The 10,553-nt window shown below is 43.1% G+C and overlaps 1 protein-coding gene across 1 annotated transcript in view; it reads left to right on the top strand.

The window, feature by feature from the left end:
• The window catches only part of afdna (afadin, adherens junction formation factor a), a 45,025-nt gene extending 38,972 nt beyond the window's left edge, over window positions 1-6,053 (top strand). Inside the window, 1 exon segment of the mRNA XM_053337118.1 lies at window positions 5,751-6,053. Within this exon segment, the coding sequence (XP_053193093.1) occupies window positions 5,751-5,983 (233 nt within the window). The 3' untranslated portion in view covers window positions 5,984-6,053.
• Window positions 6,054-10,553: the final 4,500 nt, after the last annotated feature.

The raw sequence follows: 10,553 nt of genomic DNA, 5'->3' as shown, positions 1-10,553 counted from the left end.
AAATAAAATAAGAGCAGAGTAGCTTTTAGTTTCTTTATGAACACTGACTGTGACTGTTACTGAGTGTATGAACATATTAAACATATTAAAACTTTCTTTCCTCCCCCCTTCCTTCCTCCCTCCCTCCTACCTTCCTTCTCTCCGTCCTTCCTTCCTTCCTTCCTTCCTTCCTTCCTTCCTTCCATCCTTCTGTCCTTCCTTCCTTCCATCCTTCCATCATTCATTCATTCCTTCCTTCCTTCCTTCCTTCCTTCTTTCCATCCTTCCATTATTACTTCCTTCCTTCCTTCCTTCCTTCCATCCTTCCATCATTCCTTCCTTCCTTCCTTCCTTCCTTCCATCATTCATTCCTTCCTTTCTTCCTTCCTTCCTTCCTTCCATCATTCATTCTTTCTTCCCTTCCTCCCTCCTTCTCTCTTTCTTTCCTCCCCCCTACCTTCCTCCCTTCTTTCTTTCCTCTGTCCTTCCTTCCTCCCTCCCTCCTACCTTCCTTCTCTCCGTCCTTCCGTCCTTCCTTCCTTCCATCCTTCCTCCCTCCCTTCCTGCTTTTCTAGTTGTTTATGAACACTGACACTGACTGTTACAGTTACTGTTACTGTTAGTGTATGACCATATTAAACATATTAAACATATAGTGAAGAGCACGCTGCGTCTCATCACTCTAAATATGTCAGCGGCTAAAAAAAGGTTCAAACAGAAGCTCAGATCTGCTGCGTGTCTCCTCATGAACATCCATTAAGATATACTAAAGACTCTCAATGTTCTCTTTATGCTGCTGATTAACACACACACACACACACACACACACACACACACACACACACACACACACACACACACACACACACACACACACACACACACACACACACTCCAGAAATATCATGTCGTCTCCTCCTTCTGTCTTTAAGGGTTGAGTACAATACACACATGCATTTATTATTAGATTAAATCAAGGAAGGAAAGGAGGAAGGAAGGAAAGACAAAAGGAATCAAGGAAGGGTGGACAGAAGGAAGGAAGGGTGGAAAGAGGGAGGGAGGGAAGACAAGAAAGATGGAGGGAGGAAGGAAGGAAGAAAGGGAGGAAGGAAGGAAGGGTGGAGAGTAAGGGAAGGAAGGAAGGAAGGAAGGGAGGAAGGAAAGGAGGAAGGAAGGAAAGAAGGGAGGGAGGAAGGACAAAAGGAATGAAGGAAGGGTGGACAGAAGGAAGGAAGGGTGGAAAGAGGGAGGGAGGGAAGACAAGAAAGATGGAGGGAGGGAGGAAGGAAGAAAGGGAGTAAGGAAGGAAGGGTGGAGAGTAAGGGAAGGAAGGGGGGAGGAAAGATGGAAGGAAGGAAGGAGGGAGGGAGGGAGCGAAGAAAAGAAAGATGGGGGAAGGAAGGAGGGAAGGAAAGGAAGGAAGGAAGAGAAGAAAGATGGATGGAGGGAGGAAGGAAGAAAGGAACGAAGGAAAGGAGGGAGGAAGGGAAGAAAGAAAGGAAGGAAAGAAGGGAGGGAGGAAGGACAAAAGGAATGAAGGAAGGGTGGACAGAAGGAAGGAAGGGTGGAAAGAGGGAGGGAGGGAAGACAAGAAAGATGGAGGGAGGAAGGAAGGAAGAAAGGGAGGAAGGAAGGAAGGAAGGGTGGAGAGTAAGGGAAGGAAGGAAGGAAGGGGGGGAGGAAAGACGGAAGGGAGGAAGGAAGGAAGGAAGGAGGGGTGGAAAGAGGGAGGGAGGGAGGGAAGACAAGAAAGATGGAGGGAGGAAGGAAGGAAGAAAGGGAGGAAGGAAGGAAGGGTGGAGAGTAAGGGAAGGAAGGAAGGAAGGAAGGGGGGGAGGAAAGATGGAAGGGTGGAGAGTAAGGGAAGGAAGTACAGAAGGAAGGAGGGAAGGAAGAGAAGAAATAAATATGGAGGGAGGAAGGAAGGAAGGAAGAGAAGAAAGATGGAAGGAAGGAAGGAAGGAAGGAAGGAAAGGAGGGAGGAATAAAGAAAGGAAGGAAAGTTCAAACAGAAGCTCAGATCTGCTGCGTGTCTCCTCATGAACATCCATTAAAATATACTAAAGACTCTCAATGTTCTCTTTATGCTGCTTATTAACACACACACACACACACACACACACACACACACACACACACACACACACACACACACACACACACACACACACACACACACTCCTTTTGTTAATAATATAAAAGCTCACTTCTGTCTTTAAGGATTGAGCTCATACACACATGCATTTATTATTAGATTAAATCAAGGAAGGGAGGGAGGGAGGAAAGGAGGGAGGGAGGAAGCAGGAAGGGAAGGAAGGAAAGGAGGGAGGGAGGGAGGGAGGGAGGGAGGAGGAAGGGAGGAAGAAGAAAGGAAAGGAGGGAGGGAGGAAGGAAGGATGGAAGGAAGGGAGGGAGGGAGGAAGAAGGAAGGAAGGAAAGGAGGGAGGGAGGGAGGAAGGAAGGAGGGAAGGGAGCAAGGAAGGATGGAAGGAAGTGAGGAAAGAAGTATGGAAGGAGGGGAAGAACAAAGGAAAAATTAAAGAAAAAGGAAGGAAGGGAGGAAGGAAGGGTGGAAAGAAGGAAGGAGGGAGTAAGGAAGGGAGGAGGGAAGGGAGGAAGGGAGGGAGGAGAGAGGAAGGAGGGAAGGAGGACAGAAGAAAGGCAGGAAAGAAAGGAATGAAGGACAGAAGAAAGGAAGGAAGGGTGGAAAGAAAGAAGGAAGAAGGAGGGAAGGAAAGGTGGGGAAAAAGGGAGGGAGGAAGGACAGATGGAAGGAAGGAAGGAAAGGAGGGAGGACGGAAAGAAGGAAGGAGGGAGGAAGGAAAGACAGATGGGGTCAATTTGACCCAGGAGGACGACAGGAAGTTTAAAATCCTCCTTTTTTAATCAGATTCAGTGAAAACCACAAAGATGTTCTGAGTTAATCTAGTTAATCTAGTTAATTTAGTTAATCTAGTTAATCTAGTTAATCTAGTTAATTTAGTTAATCTAGTTAATCTAGTTAATCTAGTTAATCTAGTTAATTTAGTTAATCTAGTTAATCTAGTTAATCTAGTTAATCTAGTTAATCTAGTTAATTTAGTTAATCTAGTTAATCTAGTTAATCTAGTTAATTTAGTTAATTTAGTTAATTTATTCGTAATTGTTGATAAAAAGCTTGAGACAGTTTATATTTAGTGTGACTTGATGTTTCTCACGTTCTCCTCGTTACCTCTAAACTCCTCCAGCTGTTTACTCTGTCTGCTAACACACTGCTTATTCACTCTGTGTGTGTGTGTGTGTGTGTGTGTGTGTGTGTGTGTGTGTGTGTGTGTGTCTCTCTCTCTCTCTCTGTGTGTCTGTGTGTCTCTCTCTCTCTGTGTGTGTGTGTGTGTATGTGTGTGTGTGAGTGTGAGTGTGAGTCTCTGTGTGTGTGTGTGTGTGTGTGTCTCTCTCTGTATGTGTGTGTGTGTGTGTGTGTGTGTGTGTCTCTCTCTCTCTATGTGTGTGTGTGTGTGTGTGTCTCTCTCTGTGTGTGTGTGTGTGTGTGTGTGTCTCTCTCTCTCTATGTGTGTGTGTGTGTGTGTGTGTCTGTGTGTCTCTCTCTCTGTGTCTGTGTGTCTCTCTCTGTGTGTGTGTGTGTGTGTGTGTCTCTCTCTGTGTGTGTGTGTCTCTCTCTGTGTCTGTGTGTGTGTCTCTCTGTGTGTGTGTGTGTGTGTGTGTCTCTCTGTGTGTGTGTGTGTGTGTGTGTGTCTCTCTCTCTCTCTGTGTGTGTGTGTGTGTGTGTGTGTGTGTGTGTGTGTGTGTCTCTCTCTCTCTCTCTCTCTGTGTGTGTGTGTGTGTCTCTCTCTGTGTGTGTGTGTGTGTCTCTCTCTCTCTCTCTCTGTGTGTGTGTGTGTGTCTCTCTCTCTCTCTCTCTGTGTGTGTGTGTGTGTCTCTCTCTCTCGCTGTGTGTGTGTGTGTCTCTCTCTCTGTGTGTGTGTGTGTGTGTGTGTGTGTGTGTGTGTGTGTGTGTGTGTGTCTCTCTCTCTGTGTGTGTGTGTGTGTGTGTGTGTGTACTAAGTATATATTTGGCGTTTGGTGTGAGATCATCTGTTTTTCCAGCTAAAGGAGGTCAGAAGGAGGTTTTTAGGTTGGTCATAGAGTCCCGTACCTATAATGTACCGGGGAAAGTGTGTGTGTGTGTGTGTGTGTGTGCGTCATCCTCCCAAACACACACACACACACACACACACACACACACACACACACTCGTCAGGCCTCTTTTAGAGCAGCTGCAACCAGTTTGACATCAAATACTTGAACCAGACAAACTAAACAGAGAGAGAGAGTGATGCTGTTGGATTGGTTTATACCACGAGGAGGAGGAGGAGGAGGAAGAGGAGGAGGAGGAAGAGGAGGAGGAGGAGGAGGAGAAGAAGAAGAAGAAAGCTGCAGGTCTATAACAATAAAATAAACAGAAGGAAGGAAGAAAAGATAGAGATTTCTCTCTCCCTCCTTCCTTCTTTCCTCCCTCCGACCTTCCTTTTTTCCTTTCCTCTCTTCCTTCCTTTCCTCCCTCCATTCCTTTCTTCTTCCTTTCTCCCTTCCCTCTTTTCCTTCCTTCCTTCTTTCCTTTCCTTTCCTCTCTTCTTTCCTTTCCTCTCTTCCTTCCTTTCCTCCCTTCCCTCCTTCCTTCCTTCCTCCTTTCCTTTCTTCTTCCTTTCTCTCTCCCTTCCCTCCTTCCTTTCCTCCCTCCTTCCTTCTTCCCTTTTCCTCCCTTCCTTCCTTCTTCTTCCTTCCTTTCCTTCATCCTCCCTCCTTGCCATAATCTCCCAGCTCTAGCTTCAATATCTCTTATTTTTAGGTTAGTTCAGATCATATTGACTTTAGAGTATTAATATAAATCTGTATCTTCCTCAGTAGACGTGTGAGTGTTGGTCTAAATACACCTGTGTGGAGGGAAGGAAGGAAAGAGATAGAAGGAAGTAAAGACAGGTGGAAAGAAGGAGGGAGAAAGAAAGAAAGGACAGAAGGAAGGATAGAAGGAAGGAAGAAAGGAAGGAAAGACAGACAGATGGAAGGAAGGAAGGAGAAAGTAAGAAAGGACCGAAGGAAGGAGGGAGAAAGAAAGAAAGGACAGAAGGAAAGAAGGAAAGACAGATGGAAGGAAGAAAGGACAGAAGGAAGGAAGGAAGGAAAAAGAAAGAAAGGACAGAAGGAAAGAAGGAAAAACAGATGGAAGGAAACAAGGAAGGAAAGACAGCTGGAAGGAAGGAAGGAAAGACAGAAGGAAGGAAGGAAGGAAGGAAGGAGAGAGAAAAAAAGAAAGAAAGGACAGAAGGAAGGAAGGAAAGACAGATGGATGGATGGAAGGAAGGAAGGAGAAAGGACAGAAGGAAGGAAGGAAGGAGAGAAAGAAAGAAAGAAAGAAAGAAAGAAAGGATAGACAGATGGAAGGAAGAAAGGACAGAAGGAAGGAAGGAAAGACAGATGGAAGGAAGGAAGGAAGGAAAGATTGAAAGAGATGGAAGGAAGGAAGGACAGAATGAAAGACAGATGGATGGAAGGGAAGACAGAAGGAAGGATGGAAAAAGAAAGAGAGGACCGAAGGGAGGAAGGAAGGAAGGAAAGAGAAAGAAGAAAGACAGGAAGGACTGAAGGAAGTAAAAAGAAAGAAAGAAAGAAAGATTGAAGGAACAGAAGACAGGTTCAATTAATCGTGATTTAGACTTTTACCATAGACGTTCGGATGTGTGTCTAAATATCTAACTCTGTGTGTGTGTGTGTGTGTGTGTGTGTTTCCCTCCTAGCTGAAGACACGTTCCTGTCGGCCATCATCAACTACACCAACAGCTCCACGGTCCACTTCAAGCTGTCTCCCACCTACGTGCTGTACATGGCCTGCCGCTTCGTCCTGTCTCCCGCCTACCGGCCCGACACCTCGCCGTCGGAGCGCACGCACAAAGTCATCGCCATCGTCAACAAGATGGTGAGCATGATGGAGGGAGTCATCCAGGTCAGTACCCACACTTTAAATATCTAATATATGACGTCATCGATTCATTTCTGCATCATCTTCACTTAGTGCTGGGCGGTAGGATCAAAAAAATGTGTACCACACTGTGTTTTTCAAAATAAAAGCGGTTGTTTCACGGTATATGACGGTATTGGAAGGATGGAAGGCAGGAAGGAAAGGAGGGAGGAAGGGAGGAAGGGAGGGACGAGGAAGGAAAGAGGGAAGGGAGAGAGGAAGGAGGAAGGAAAGAGGGAAGTGAGAGAGGAAGGAGGAAGGAAAGAGGGGAGGGAGAGAGGAAGGAGGAAGGAAAGAGGGGAGGGAGGGAGGGAGGAAGGAGGGAGGGATGAAGAAGGAAGGAAAGGAGGAAAGGAGGAAGAAGGAAGGAAAGGAGGAAAAGGAAGGAAGGCAGGGAGGATGAAGGAAGGAAGGGAGGAAGAAGGATGGAAGGGAGGATGAAGGAAGGAAGGACAGAGGGAAGGAAGGGAGGGAGGAAGAATATCACGGTATTGGAAGGCAGAAAGGAAAGGAGGGAGGGAGGGAAGGAGGAAGGGAGGAAGAAGAAAGGATGGAAGGGAGGAAGAAGAAAGGGAGGAAGGAAAGGAGGTAGTAGGAAGGAAGGGAGGAAGGAAAGGAGGTAGTAGGAAGGAAGGGAGGAAGGAAAGGAGGTAGTAGGAAGGAAGTGAGGAAGGAAAGGAGGTAGTAGGAAGGGAGGAAGGAAAGGAGGTAGAAGGAAGGAAAGAGGGAAGGAAAGGAGGAAGAAGGAACGGAAGAAATGAAAGGAGGGAGGGGGTGGAAAGAAGGAAGGAAGTAAGGAAAGAGGGAAGGAAGGAAGGAAGGAAGGGTGGAAGGAAAGGAGGGAGAAAGGAACAGTCAAAACAGACGGGGTCAATGTGACCCGAGAGAACGACAGGAAGGTTCATGATAATAAGAAGAGCACAATAACAAAAGTTTTATTTTGAAAGCTCAGACAGGAAGCCGCCCAGCACTACCCCTTCACCCTCATTAAACTCTAACTCATGTATTTAACACATTGATAACCTTTTATTTTTGTAACTGGTGTTTTATTTACTACTTCCTGTTAACTGTTTTCTTATAAACTACCTCACAACGACTCCTCGTAGTTTGGTTTGTGAGTTTTTTCTCTCCACAGTTTTTACCCTCCGTCATCTCTTTTACTTTTGTCTCGTGTCTTTTTGTCTCTTCCTGTTTTATATGCATGTGGTGTGAAGCCTGGTATAACGTGATAATGTTAGTTTGGTTTTATTTTGAAGGAATTGACTAGTTTTAGTTTGTTTTTTATTTTGAAGGAATTGACCAGTTTTAGTTCAGTTTTATTTTGAAAGAATTGACTAGTTTTAGTTTGGTTTTTATTTTGAAGGAATTGACTAGTTTTAGTTCGGTTTTATTTTGAAGGAATTGACTAGTTTTAGTTTGTTTTTTATTTTGAAGGAATTGACTAGTTTTTAGTTTGGTTTTATTTTGAAGGAATTGAGTAGTTTTAGTTCGGTTTTATTTTGAAGGAATTGACTAGCTTTAGTTCAGTTTTATTTTGAAGGAATTGACTAGTTTTAGGTCTGTTTTATTTTGAAGGAATTGAGTAGTTTGAGTTTAGTTTTATTTTGAAGGAATTAACTAGTTTTAGTTTAGTTTTATTTTGAAGGAATTGACTAGTTTTAGTTTGTTTTTTATTTTGAAGGAATTGACTAGTTTTAGTTTGGTTTTATTTTGAAGGAATTGACTAGTTTTAGTGTGTTTTTTATTTTGAAGGAATTGACTAGTTTTAGTTTGGTTTTATTTTGAAGGAATTAACTAGTTTTAGTTTAGTTTTATTTTGAAGGAATTGACTAGTTTCAGTTTAGTTTTATTTTGAAGGAATTGACTAGTTTTTAGTTCGGTTTTATTTTGAAGGAATTGACTAGTTTCAGTTTAGTTTTATTTTGAAGGAATTAACTAGTTTTAGTTTGGTTTTATTTTGAAGGAATTGACTAGTATTATTTTGGTTTTATTTTGAAGGAATTGACTAGTTTTAGTTTGGTTTTATTTTGAAGGAATTGACTAGTTTTTAGTTCGGTTTTATTTTGAAGGAATTGACTAGTTTCAGTTTAGTTTTAGTTTTTCAGGTATTAAGAGAAAGCCTTGACTTGTAGACGCTGAAAAGGATGAAAGGATGTCTGACACTAAATATAGTTTATCATCAAGTCCTTTTAATTTCATTCTTTAATCACGAAGATGAACTTTTCAAATTTGTGGGATTTTTCCCTTTTTTAGTTTTATGCCACAAATGTTCCCATCAGTCCTCATCATATTTAATCTCATCTATCAGTAAGTCGTACTCCAAGTAGTCTCATATAGGGCTGTGGAGTTTTCGTCCTGCAACTTTAGCCATTTCTCGCAAATCATAAAATCCCCGCTAAGCACCTTCTTCATTATATCCAATATGGCAGAAGTTCGTTGTCAATCTGCTACACTTGTTACTTTTCCTTTCCTAAACTTTATTTTATTTTAAAGAAAGACTGCACTTCTATCGTTTCGTTTTCTAATTTGGTTCGTTTGTAGTCATGAGTCCAGTCTTAAATTTCAAAATGACTGTTTGTATCTCTGATTATTGTCACTTGTAACTGTCTGTAACTACTTTATATTGTCTAAAACTGATATTATTGTCATTTGAAGATAAAATTATACAACTGATAATTACGTTATTATACGATAAGTAAATAATTATTATGACAGGCATAAATTAAGTCTGATATCATTAACACGTCACATCATTAACTGCTTTTAAATGTTTCTTAAAGCAGAATAATGAAGTTCAGATTCATAGAGAAACACAGGATTTGACTTTTCTTTCATTCTCAGACTCAATAAAACTAAAATGTTTTATTTGTTTAGCTCTCTGCCAGCTATTCATCACCGCTGGTATGCAGCTAAGTTATGACAGAAAACACACACACACATTATCCACACACAAACACACATTATACACACACACACACACTACACACATTATACACAGACACACACACACACACACACACACATATACACCCACACACACGGCAGACTGTAAGAAGCTATTTCAGTCTCTGTGTGTGTGTGTGTGTGTGTGTGTGTGTGTGTGTGTGTGTGTGTGTGTGTGTGTCTCTGTGTGTGTGTCTGTGTGTGTGTGTGTGTGTGTGTGTGTGTGTGTCTACTCTGTGTGTGTGTGTAGTAAGATATTTGAAGTTTTATAGAGTTTCAGCAGAAATATGTTTTAACTCTGGAGGAATGTGGGGAAGTTCCAGCGTTGTGAAGCTTCAGTTTGTTAGTCAGGAGATTAATTAACTCTAAGTATAAACCCACTAATCCAACACAACACAAGATATTATTAACCCTTTAAAACAGGAAACGAGCACAAGATCACACTCTTTAACACAACTACACACAGAGCATGATAGACTTTATTGGATGGAACGAGGGAGGGAGGAAGAAAGAAGGAAAGGAGGAAGGAAAGAGGGAAGGACAGAGGAAATAAGGAAGAAGGAAAGGAGGGAGGAAGAAAGACGGAAGGAAAGCAGGGAGGAATAATGGAGGAAGAAGGAAGGAAGGAAGGAAAGGAGGGAGGGAGGGAGGGAGATGGAAGGAAAGGAGGAAGGATGGGAGAGGGAAGAAGGAAGGAAAGGAGGGAGGGAAGAAGGAAGGAAAGGAGGGAGGAAGGGGGAAGGAAGGAAAGGAGGGAGAGAGGAAGAAAAAGGAGAAGGAAGGAAAGGAGGGGGAGGGGGAGAGAGGGAGAGGGAGAGAGGGAGGAATGAAAGGAGGGAGAGAGGGAGGAAGGATGGGAGGGAAGAAGGAAGGAAAGGAGGGGGGGAGGGAGGAAGGGGGGAAGGAAGGAAAGGAGGGAGGAAGGGAAGGGAGGAAAGGAGGGAGGGAGGAAGGAAAGGATGGAGAAGAAGGAAGGTAGGGAGGGAGGGAGGAAGGAAAGGATGGGAGGGAGGGAAGGGAGGAAGGATGGGAGGGAAGAAGGAAGGAAAGGAGGGGGGGAGGAGGGGAGGAAGGATGGAGGGAGGGAGGGAGGGAGGAAGAAGGAAAGGAGGAAGGGAGGAAGGAAGGCGGGAAGGCGAGAGAAAGCGAGGAAGGAAAGGACAGGAAGGAAGACTAGTGAGGGCGATGGACGATTTTTTTGGCACCTTCTTTGTTTAAAGTCTCTAAACTACTGTTAAATTTTATTTTGACATTCATTCCTTTTATTTAACGACCTGATGCATGAACCTTTTATACAGCTTCACACATCGTTGAGTTCTCCTTAATAATCTAACTCGTTTTATTTCATTTTATTTCTAAACTCTCTAACATGTAAACCTCCACTGCCTTTAAACTCATAAAAATAACCCAAAAACACCCCGCCAAAATAAAATACAACCTTTGAATGTGGTGATGTCAGAGTTCAGTTCATCTTTAAAAGTGTTTTTTTTTTAATATTTGTTTTAATGTTAATTTAAAGAGAGATTTAATACGGCTTTACATTGTGAACCATGACCATGTGTGTGTGTCATAGTGTGTGGTGTGTGTGTGTGTGTGTGTGTGTGTGTCATAGTGTGTGTGTGTGTGTGTCATAGTGTGT

This window comes from Scomber japonicus, chromosome 17, assembly GCF_027409825.1.
Source record: "Scomber japonicus isolate fScoJap1 chromosome 17, fScoJap1.pri, whole genome shotgun sequence".
Lineage (NCBI taxonomy): Eukaryota > Metazoa > Chordata > Actinopteri > Scombriformes > Scombridae > Scomber > Scomber japonicus.
Note: the sequence above shows the minus strand (reverse complement) of the source record. Positions and strands in the feature narration are given on the sequence as shown.